The following is a 12,227-nucleotide window of genomic DNA, read 5'->3' as shown; positions in this document are numbered from 1 at the left end:
GCGGTGCTCACTTCACAAGGCCCGAGAACTATTTGCAGTGGGAAATGAGCTTCGCGAGGCAACTTGATCTGAAAAAAGACGCAGTTCCATCTGTCAAAATGCCCAAAGCAACACCGTCTCCATCTGTGTCAGCGTCGCCAAAGGAGCCAGCCGTGTCCGTCTCCCCTGACAGAAGGTGAAGTGCCGCATCCACTGAGGCCCTCGAAGCCGAGGACCAAGCAGAGCCGAGAAAAAGACCAAGAAAATCAGCAATTCACAAGTTGACTGTTGCCAGGGTAAGAAATAATTCTGACATCTCATTATATTCTTCATCCAAAGGTGAAGTAACATTGCGCTCAGGTGACAATTCCATATTTCAATGCAAAATCGCTCGCTGCTAAACTTGGTCTACACAGGCTGTGCACTGAAACCGTGCAAAGCTCGCGCAGCCTGCTGGCGCTTCCGCAGTTGACGTCACGAATCTGGCTCCAGACTCCCTTGGGATTTTTCCAGACGTGTTTTGTTATTTTATTTTTTTCTGCTGTAGACAGATGGCCTTGTGCAAAATTACCCTTCTGGATGAGTGTGTAAAGGACATACTTTCATATAAAAAAAAAACGAAATTGGTCCAGAATATGCACTTTAATATGACATTCGCTTTCTCAGACTGAGTTCGTCATCACCCACCAGCCAGTGTTAAACTCCACATGGGCGTCAAACAGAGCCACCACGGGGGCAGTCGCAGCCCTCCAGCCGCTCACACGGGACCGGATCAGACCCTCCTGCTTGTTGTGCCGCACCATCTTTATAAAGCCTGGACGTCTAGTGTTCGTCTCTTTGACAAAGTCCTGCAGCTTCTCCTTCAACTCCTCTAGAGACAGACAAAGGGACAGATGAGCATTCCATCAGTTATATCAGTTTAGTATTACTAGGTACTGAATATTATTCTATCCACATTCACTGGATATGAGCGATCACATGCTCCGATTGGCTACTCTACTACTAGGATATCAGCTCATATACCGTGAGTAGAGAAAAACAAAATGGCGACGCGTGTTGCTGAACCAACCGAGGACGAAATAAAAACTCTACTCGAAACCAGAGCCCCAAAAAGCACAAAAAAAGCAACAAAATATGGAATAAAAGTCTTTGATGGTAAGAATGGACCTTTTTTATTTTTCAAGAATTATCATCATCATCGCATTTTTCACAAATTGTTCGTGTCATTTCGCCGGTTTGTTTACATTCTAAGAGGAAGCGATTTTGTCGGACGTTTTGTATAAAGTTTTTATTTATCGAATTTGCAAAAAAATAAAAATGCTCCGTTTCTCAAAATCCAGTGAATGCGGAGAGAATAAAACAGTTATTCCACTCGGTGCTATGCGCCTATTCGGCTATCAGCTCATGTACGACTCGATTTCGTAGAATAACTGTTAAATAGTGAAAGCACAAGACTGCAAAACAGCTTCATCCTCCAGGCTGTCAGGTTGCTGAACTCTGTCCACTACCTACCCCCTACCCCTGGTCTGTAACACATTCATTCACGCAAGAACACTACCTCATCCGTTTGCACATCACACCACAAACATTAGCATTACTGCTGTATCTGCTGCTATTGCCCATTTGCACTACTGTCATATACTACACCTCATAAGCTGCTCTTCTAGCACCTTCTCCGTTATTGTACTGTATTGCACTACTGCTATTTTGTACATTGTTTGATTTTAGAGTGTATTTTTATCTACACTACCGTTCAAAAGTTTGGGGTCACCCGGACAATTTTGTGTTTTCCATGAAAAGTCACACTTTTATTTACCACCATGAGCCGGTTTCACTAAGATAGACTATGACTATAACTTAGACAGAGGGTATAGTCGGACTTAGCATAGACGTCTAACAAAAACTGTTGCACAAAGCAGTTAAGACTCTGACTATCTTAAGTCGTACTATGCCGCAAAGGATTGTTGGTAATTTAAGACTCTTTTCAAAACAAAAAAAAATGGCGGACAGCAACCGGTCAGTGCCGTTCACGCACTCAGAGAATTTAGCCATTCTTGAAGAATTTAATTCCTACAAAGGGGTTTTGTTGGGGAAATTCAATGAGGAGTGTACCAACAAAAAGAAACATGAGGTGTGGAAAAAAAAAAATCACCGATGCGGTGAACAGCGTTAACCCCGCTGCGGTACGAGACGTGTCAGCTGTGCAGAAGAGGTTTAAAAATATGGTGCCAGAGGCAAAAAAGTTAATATACAAGCGGAAAACGGGACCCCCAACGGGAGGAGGGAAAGCGAAGAAACTAAAAGTCACCACCGAAATGGTGATAGAGATCTACGGAGGCGAGTCGCCGTTATTATCTACATCACTCCTCCATCTGCGCGAGTCTCTTCAATTTAAGTTGCAGTCTTTCCTTTTGGAGCGACTGCAACTTAAATTGAAGAGACTCGCGCTTAGAGTGATGTAGTAGTGTGTGTGTGTGTGTGTGTGTGTGTGTGTGTGTGTGTGAGAGAGTGTATGAGAGAGAGAGATAAGTGATGAGTGGTGATGTAATTATATGCATAAATGAATTGATATATTTATATTATTTATATATATTTATATTATTTATAAGTAATAAAATGAATAAGCTGGCATTACACTGTTTGTTCTTTATTGAATACTTTATAGTTAGATTATAATAGCCTAAATTTGTGTATTACATACTTGCACTTCACTGCCTTAACATTTCAAGCTTTCTTGTAGTTATTGACATTGATGGCACTTATGGCTTGACTGGTTTTTTTTTTTTTAATTCAATTTTATTCATTTAAGAAAGTATGTCCAGTAATAATAGTAACAATAGTAATAATAATAATAACAATAGTAATAATAACAAGAACACAATAGCAAGAACACAATAACAACACTATATAATAATAACAACAACAACAACAACAACACACACACACACTGATTCACACACTATTTCAGTTATTACCATGGTGATATAGCCCTTAGACCCATATTAGACTGTCTTACTTTTTAAGCCTAAAATCAGACTTTAAAAATTAGTCTTAACTTTTGTGAAACTGTCTTACTTGCATTAGACTGATCTATAAAGAAACTTAAGACCAATCTTAACCCATAGACCAGTCTAAACTACTTTAGTGAAACCGGCTGCATAAGTTGTAAAATGAATAGAAAATATAGTCGAGACATTTTTCTGGCCATTTTGAGCATTTAATCGACCCCACAAATGTGATGCTCCAGAAACTCAATCTGCTCAAAGGAAGGTCAGTTTTATAGCTTCTCTAAAGAGCTAAACTGCTTTCAGCTGTGCTAACATGATTGTACAAGGGTTTTCTAATCATCCATTAGCCTTCTGAGGCAATGAGCAAACACATTGTACCATTAGAACACTGGAGTGAGAGTTGCTGGAAATGGGCCTCTATACACCTATGGAGATATTGCACCAAAAACCAGACATTTGCAGCGAGAATAGTCATTTACCACATTAGCAATGTATAGAGTGGATTTCTGATTAGTTTAAAGTGATCTTCGTTGAAAAGAACAGTGCTTTTCTTTCAAAAATAAGGACATTTCAAAGTGACCCCAAACTTTTGAACGGTAGTGTATATTATCTATATTTATATGTATTGTTTTTCTTAGGTGAGAGAGAAACGGTATTTCGATTCTCCTACGTATATGTCCTGGATATAATATAGTGAACTGACAATAAAGAATCTTTGAAATAGTCTGTCTTCAGTGATCAAATGGCAAATCCAGAAGAAGAAGAAACCTTTATTTGTCACATGCACACTTCAAGCACAGTGAAATTCATCCTCTGCATTTAACCCATCTGAAGCAGTGAACACACGCGCACACTCAGCAGTGGGCAGCCACACCAGAGCGCCTGAGGAGCGGTCAGGGGTTTGGTACCTTGCTCAAGGGCACCTCAGCCCAAGGCCGCCCCACGTCAACCTAACTGCATGTCTTTGGATTGTGGGGGAAACCGGAGCACCCGGAGGAAACCCACGCAGACACAGGGAGAACATACAAACTCCGCACAGAAAGGCCCTCGCCGGCCGCTGGGTTCGAACCCAGACCTTCTTACTGTGAGGCGACCGTGCTAACCACTACGCCACCGTGCCGCCCGCATAAAACCTGTATATCAAATGTCACTGTTAAGATATTAAGTGTGCAACGATTTCTTAAAAACAGAAAAAATAAAGGAAAAAAACAAGCCTAAAAAAAACCCCTGTATATCAAAGACGTGTTTGCATCTGGAGGAAAATGAAATCCAGCAACCTTCAGATAAAACACAAGTCCAGTCTGATTGATAAAGCTTTTAAATGTGTAACTGTCTCATCTCATCTCATTATCTGTAGCCGCTTTATCCTGTTCTACAGGGTCGCAGGCGAGCTGGAGCCTATCCCAGCTGACTACGGGCGAAAGGCGGGGTTCACCCTGGACAAGTCGCCAGGTCATCACAGGGCTGACACATAGACACAGACAACCATTCACACTCACATTCACACCTACGGTCAATTTAGAGTCACCAGTTAACCTAACCTGCATGTCTTTGGGGGAAACCGGAGCACCCGGAGGAAACCCACGCGGACACGGGGAGAACATGCAAACTCCGCACAGAAAGGCCCTCGCCGGCCACGGGGCTCGAACCCGGACCTTCTTGCTGTGAGGCGACAGCGCTAACCACTACAGCACCGTGCCGCCCATGTGTAACTGTGTAATGTAAAAATAACTAAATAAATAAATGAATAAACAAACAAACAAACAAAAACAAACGCAGTACACTGCAAACCCTGTTATAACAAACTCTTTCGCTATGAACTTTCGCATCTAACGAACTAAGTTTGAGTCCCCTGCCTTTAGTGACGATGAGTCGGAGCCTTCAAAAAAAAAACAAACACCACTGAGCCACGCGCTCCTCTTCCCGCCAGAGACCAACAATAAGTATTCAAGCCCGCAGTCGAGTGAACAAAACGTGTTAATACCATTAAAACAAAGGCTTCACGAGCCCAGCTTAGGTGTCGATCACGAACAATTATCGAGAACGGTGATCCAAGAATCGATAAAAGGATGAAATGACTGCTGATATGCTAAACTTAACTCCCAGTTAAAGCGCGCCAGCTGTGTTTTTATACCCCCCGCCCTGCCCAGCCCCGTCCCATGGCGTGACATAAATGACATCATCGGTGATTTGCAGCACATAAATGAACTGAACAGGGAAGATTTAGAAAACAATGCGAGTCAGTGGGTGGACACGGACAATGATATGCCGGTAACCGCCGTCATTTCCATAACAGACAAAGAAATCAATCATCGCCTCCGTTCGTGATCCTTTAACTCAGTCAATGACCTGCGATAGTGAAATTTGTGATCAGGAGAATGTCCCAGAAATGAAAGCAGTTCAGGATCACAAGTTTCTTCGGCAAGTAAAACTGATGGGACGCTACTGTAGTATTGTACTTTTACTCAGTGAAAGTTTACAATATTCGCGCTATTTTTTTTTTACATTCTGTCACATGCGTGTTCAGCTGCTCGCCTTGAAATTGCTAATCATGTGCAAGCGCGCTCAAGCTCATGAGGACTAATTGCTGTGCACCTGTTCCTGATCTGCGTGCAATCATAGCATGTGCTTATAAGGAATCTGAAAATACGCAGGCTTTGTGAAGTATAAAGTATACGTGCTATACCTTGTGTCTCTGTATTCTTCTGGTCAGTGTTGTAGTCGAGTCACTAAACCTCGAGTCCGAGTTTTGAGTCGAGTCTGAGAACAAGACCCCATCCGCACCATTTGATGGTGGCTGGTGCTGCCTTTATGTGAAAGCATCTCCGCTACTGTGTTGGACTAACGTTTCTTTTCGACTGCACCATTTTAGTTAACAGGCTACAGATAAAAAGCTTGTTCATCGCTCAGCAAGCCCCGCCCACTATCAACAAGGGCAAATAACATGAGAGAGGGTTAACACTAGCTAGTTCATCGGTCAGCAAGCAAGCCCCGAACATACGGTAGCGTGTGTCACTTCCTTCTCTGGGTGGAGTCTTGCCAAATGATGATTGAAGTTCGAGGTTGTCCCCGTCGTCTCCTCAATAGTTCTTCTACATATGGAACACATCGCAGTGCATTTTTTCCCACTGCACGAAGTCTGTATAAGCTAAGTGGACAATCCTAGGGGCGTTCTCTCCAGGCATTTTAGCGCCATTAATGGTAGTTTGTTCCTCGACATGATGTATGAACAGGTGACTGTGCATCCTCTTGCACGAAATTAGTATAAAAATTAATGTAGACATAAAGCTCTCATGCCAAATTATGGCATTTTACAAAAAATAAAGAAAAACTCAGAGTCCTCGTCTCCAATTTACAAGTCCGAATGCAGTTAATGTCCGAGTCCGAGTCATCAGTGCTCAAGTCCAACAAGTCAAGTCACGAGTCCTAAAAATTAGGGCACGAGTCCTGGACTCAAGTACTACAAGCCTGCTCCTGGTTTTGAATTTGTTTTGTATATTTGGATTCTGCCTTTTGTTCTTGCCTCGGCGATTCTGTTTGTGCCTCGCATGACCCTCGCCTGTTTCCTCACTCTGCTTTCGCATTACGTTTTGGATCTGTTTGTCTACCTGTTTGTAAATAAACACACTTTCTGCAATTACATCCGTCCATCCGCCTCCTTATTTCCTTTACTTTGTAAATATTGGTCTTGTTTTACGTAAGAGTGAGTGTTTGGTGTGACAAATGGGTCAATTTCAGTATTACGAACTTTTCGGTATAACAAACTATTTGGACGCCCAACAAGGAATTCGTTATAGCGGGGTTACAGTGTATTTTTTTAAATATAATTTAAAACAGAAATGTTGATACACTCAGTCTTTTTGATGGCTTGTGACATGGTGTGCAATTTGTTGTCATAATATCAAGCACTCCAAGTAGCGCTTGCAGCTCTGAGGAGGTAAAGCAAGGGGTGTGGCCATGTCATTGAGCTAGTTATGAGCTGGCTGTAGCTGGTATTCGTGAAGATTAGCATTTAGACTGTTTTTTTTTTAATTATCTGTTCACAAGATTGGAAGTCCTCCTAGAACTGCCACCTTATTGTGGTGGAGGGGTTTGTGTGCTTGAATGATCCTAGGAGCTATGTTGTCGGGGGCATTATGCCCCTGTTAGGGTTTCCCAAGGCAGACAGGTCCTAGGTGACAGGCCAGACCAAGAGCAGTTCACCAAAAAACCCCTATGGAGAAAAAATCCAGGACCGTGACGTCGCCCAGTAGGACGCAGCCGGGGCCCCACCCTGGAGCCAGGCCCGGGGTTGGGGCTCGTATGCGAGCGCTTGGTGGTCGGGCCTTTGCCCATGGGGCCCGGCCGGGCTCAGCCCGAAGAGGCGACGTGGGCCCGACCTCCTGTGGGTTCACCACCCACAGAGGTAGCAGTAGGGGTTTGGTGCAGTGTGGATTGGGTGGCAGTCGAAGGCAGGGGCCTCGACGACCTGACCCCCGGACACAGCGGCTGGCTGTTGGGACATGGAATGTCACTTCGCTGGGGGGGAAGGAGCCTGAGCTTGTGCGGGAGGTTGAGAGGTACCGGCTAGAGATAGTCGGGCTCACCTCCACGCACAGCTTGGGCTCTGGAACCCAGCTCCTCGAGAGGGGCTGGACTTTCCACTTCTCTGGAGTCGCCCATGGTGAGCGGCGGCGGGCTGGTGTGGGCTTCCTTATAGCTCCCCAGCTCAGCCGCCATGTGTTGGAGTTTACCCCAGTGAACGAGAGGGTCGCCTCTCTGCGCCTTCGGATTGGGGAGAGGGCTCTTGCTGTTGTTTGTGCCTACGGGCCAAATAGCAGTATAGAGTATCCGGCCTTCTTGGAGTCCCTGGGAGAGGTACTGAGGGGTGCTCAGACTGGGGACTCCATTGTGCTACTGGGGGACTTCAATGCTCACGTGGGCGATGACAGTGACACCTGGAGGGGCGTGGTTGGGAGGAACGGCCTCCCCGATCTGAACCCGAGTGGTGTTTTGTTATTGGACTTCTGTGCTAGTCACAGTTTGTCCATAACGAACACCATGTTCGAGCATAGGGGTGTCCATAAGTGCACGTGGCACCAGGACACCTTAGGTCGGAGGTCGATGATCGACTTTGTAGTCGTGTCATCTGATCTCCGACCCTATGTCTTGGACACTCGGGTGAAGAGAGGGGCTGAGTTGTCAACTGATCACCACCTGGTGGTGAGTTGGATCCGCTGGCGGAGGAGGAAGCTGGACAGACCTGGCAGGCCCAAACGTATGGTGAGGGTCTGCTGGGAACGTCTGGCCGAGCACTCTGTTGGGGAGGTCTTTAACTCCCACCTCCGGGAGAGCTTTTCCCAGCTTCCGAGGGAGGCGGGGGACATTGAGTCTGAGTGGACCATGTTCTCTACCTCCATTGTGGACGCAGCTGTTCGGAGCTGTGGCCGCAAGGTCTCCGGTGCCTGTCGTGGCGGCAATCCCCGAACCCGGTGGTGGACACCGGAAGTAAGGGATGCCGTCAAGCTGAAGAAGGAGTCCTATCGGGCCATGTTGACCTCCGGGACTCCTGAGGCAGCCGACGGGTATCGGCAGGCCAGGCGTGCTGCAGCTCGGGCAGTTGCGGAGGCAAAAACTCGGAACTGGGAGGAGTTCGGGGAGGCCATGGAGAAGGACTATCGGTCGGCCTCGAAGAAATTCTGGCAAACCGTCCGGCGCCTCAGGAGGGGGAAGCAGTACTCTGCCAACACTGTTTACAGTGCGGGTGGGGAGCTGTTGACCTCGACTGGGGACATTGTCGGGCGGTGGAAGGAATACTTTGAGGATCTCCTCAATCCCACCGTCATGTCTTCCACTGAGGAGACTGAGGCTGATGACTCAGAGGTGGACTCGTCCATTACCCAAGCCGAAGTCACTGAGGTGGTTTGCAAGCTCCTCGGTGGCAAGGCACCGGGGGTGGATGAGATCCGCCCTGAGTATCTCAAGTCTCTGGATGTTGTGGGGCTGTCTTGGTTGACACGCCTCTGCAACATCGCGTGGCGGTCGGGGACAGTGCCTCTGGAGTGGCAGACTGGGGTGGTGGTCCCTCTTTTTAAGAAAGGGGACCGGAGAGTGTGCTCCAATTATAGGGGAATCACACTTCTCAGCCTCCCAGGGAAAGTTTACTCCAGGGTACTGGAGAGGAGAATTCGACCGATAGTCGAACCTCGGATCCAGGAGGAACAATGCGGTTTTCGTCCTGGTCGCGGAACACTGGACCAGCTCTATACCCTTCATAGGGTGCTCGAGGGTTCATGGGAGTTTGCCCAACCAGTCCACATGTGCTTTGTGGATCTGGAGAAGGCATTCGACCGTGTCCCCCGTGGTATTCTGTGGGGGGTGCTTCGGGAGTATGGGGTTCGGGGCTCTTTGCTAAGGGCTGTCCGGTCCCTGTACGAACGGAGCAGGAGTCTGGTTCGCATTGCCGGCAGTAAGTCAGACCTGTTCCCAGTGCATGTTGGACTCCGTCAGGGCTGCCCTTTGTCACCGGTTCTGTTCATAATTTTTATGGACAGAATTTCTAGGCGCAGCCAGGGGCCGGAAGGAATCCTGTTTGGGAACCACAGGATTTCATCTCTGCTTTTTGCGGATGATGTTGTCCTGTTGGCTTCTTCAAACCAGGACCTTCAGCATGCACTGGGGCGGTTTGCAGTCGAGTGTGAAGCGGCTGGGATGAGAATCAGCACCTCCAAGTCCGAGGCCATGGTTCTCGACCGGAAAAGGGTGGCTTGCCCTCTCCAGGTTGGTGGAGAAGTCCTGCCTCAAGTGGAGGAGTTTAAGTATCTCGGGATCTTGTTCACGAGTGGGGGAAGGATGGAGCGTGAGATCGACAGGCGGATCGGTGCAGCCTCCGCAGTGATGCGGTCGCTTTACCGGTCCGTCGTGGTGAAGAAGGAGCTGAGCCAAAAGGCGAAGCTCTCAATTTACCGGTCGATCTACGTTCCGACTCTCACCTATGGTCATGAGCTTTGGGTAATGACAGAAAGAACAAGATCGCGGATACAAGCGGCTGAAATGAGTTTCCTTCGCAGGGTGGCTGGGCGCTCCCTTAGAGATAGGGTGAGAAGCACAGTCACTCGGGAGGAGCTCGGAGTAGAGCCGCTGCTCCTCCACATCGAGAGGAACCAGCTGAGGTGGCTCGGGCATCTTTTTCGGATGCCTCCTGGACGCCTCCCTGGGGAGGTGTTCCAGGCATGTCCCCCCGGGAGGAGGCCCCGGGGAAGACCCAGGACACGCTGGAGGGACTATGTCTCTCGGCTGGCCTGGGAACGCCTCGGTGTTCTTCCCGAGGAGCTGGCCGAGGTGTCTGGGGAAAGGGAAGTTTGGGCTTCCATGCTTAGACTGCTGCCTCCGCGACCCGGTCCTGGATAAGCGGAAGAAGACGAGACGAGACGAGAAGATTGGAAGTGTAGAAGCTAGAATAATTTAGTTATCTGTCCAGAAAAACGACACGTCATCTAACTTTGCTCTGTTTTGCAGTTGGACTCACGAGGCAGGCTTTCCTTTGCTTTTCTTTTACGCTGGCGGGAGAGCCGAGTCCGCTATGTTTGCTGACTTGTTTTTGGTTAAAAGTAGCTCAAACACGCCCCATGGTGGTCACGTGATATTGTTGCTCACTTGCTTTGGCAAGCTCTGGAATCATGAAACGCGGGACGCTTTTTATCTCAGCAAAACATTCACACACCGGATACACAGTGTGCGCGCGTGTGTGTGTGTGTGTGTGTGTGTGTGTGTGTGTGTGTGTGTGTGTGTGTGGAGCGGCAAAACATCAGCTAGAACATTTTGCATAGAATTCAACTTTGCAGTCAGAAACTTTAAATGGTGGACATTTCTTAATTGATATTCATGTTTTATGTTCGAGGCTAACACGGCTATGGAGCACTTGCATGTGACGTCACAGCCGATCCAGATTGTGACAGACGCCATCTTGTCGGTCAAACGCCATATTCCGCCTTCTACTTCTACTTCTGGGTCTACTTCTGCTTTTACTTCTACCTTTTCTTCTGGAAAACCCTACTATATACAATTCTACTACAACGGCTGTGGCTACAAGCTCTCCCTACCTGTGCACGTTTTTTTAAATGTTTTTTGTGTGTATTTTTGCGTGTTGTTCGTCTGTACCGGACTTCAATATCCACTACAACCGTATGGACTTACTGGACATGGGTTTCCAGCAGAAAATGACGGTTTGTAGCGATTTCCATCGCATGCACAACATTCCGGACGAGGAAAAAAAAAAAACATTCCGGACGAGATAGCGAGACCAGCGGGGTCTCCATGGATTGTTATTGGAAGCAAAGCGAAGGAGGCGGCGCCGGGAGCGGAAGCAAAAGCGAGGCTGCAGAGCCGGCCTGTTGACTAAGCTCAGAAAACAGCCACTCAAATCTCCACTGCTAAGCCTCTACCTCTCCAACGCCAGATCCATGTAAACAAGACAGACGATTTGGAATTACAGCTGGAATTACCTTATTCTATTCTATAATCGGCTGGTCAGTGCTATACTCAATACTTAAGTGACTTACCCATCCAGTGAGGATCATTTTCTTGTTTACAAGATGCCACATCTGAGTCGCTGACAAATCCTGAATTTCTGTAAAGATAACTGTCCAGAGATTTATAAGCACGCAGTGCTTCACCACTGAACAGCGAGGGAAAGTTGATGAGGTAATATACACGTCCGGGTATTCCACCTCTGGCAGTTCAAAATCCACTGACACGGTCGTGAAAACTCCGTCCGGTAAGCCATAAGGGTCAATAATCTGTAGATCGTTTATTTTAGACATATATCTAGTTATCTGTTCATTAGAAAAATGAGCCGTGTAGTCCGTCGGTTGAAATTGATCCATTCTGTACACGAGTGCAGCAGTATTCAGCTGTGCTGTTGACCGACAAGATGGCGGTTGTGTACTTTCCGGTCACGTGACTAAGTGGCAAAGACGAGTGACAGAGTTTAACCAAAGATTAGCCCCGCCTCCTTTGAAAGTCTATGCAGGCGTTGGAAATTCACCAATTACCAATCACGCAGCTGTTGTATTGCAGAGCAACATTGCTTTTTAATAAATGTAATCACGGATTCGAGCTCCCTGAGGCTTTCCTTTTTACATTCATCAATGTGCCGCTTTAATGACGCTCTGATTCTCCCACGCCGACTCCCCGACGAGCCGATTCATTAAATCAGGTGCGTTAAATTAGAAGATAGGCTAATAAATCATTAAAACGTGG

At 47.1% G+C, this 12,227-nt stretch overlaps 1 protein-coding gene across 1 annotated transcript in view; it reads right to left on the bottom strand.

Annotated features, from left to right (window-relative positions):
- Nucleotides 1-12,227, bottom strand: part of galnt18b (UDP-N-acetyl-alpha-D-galactosamine:polypeptide N-acetylgalactosaminyltransferase 18b) — a 317,312-nt gene that overhangs the window by 104,689 nt on the left and 200,396 nt on the right. The window contains exon 4 of the mRNA XM_060940841.1: nucleotides 667-850. Within this exon, the coding sequence (XP_060796824.1) occupies nucleotides 667-850 (184 nt within the window). The remainder of the gene's footprint in view (nucleotides 1-666; nucleotides 851-12,227) is intronic.

This window comes from Neoarius graeffei, chromosome 15 (genome assembly GCF_027579695.1).
Source record: "Neoarius graeffei isolate fNeoGra1 chromosome 15, fNeoGra1.pri, whole genome shotgun sequence".
NCBI lineage: Eukaryota > Metazoa > Chordata > Actinopteri > Siluriformes > Ariidae > Neoarius > Neoarius graeffei.
The sequence above is the reverse complement of the archived record's forward strand: the minus strand, read 5'-3'. Positions and strand labels throughout refer to the sequence as shown.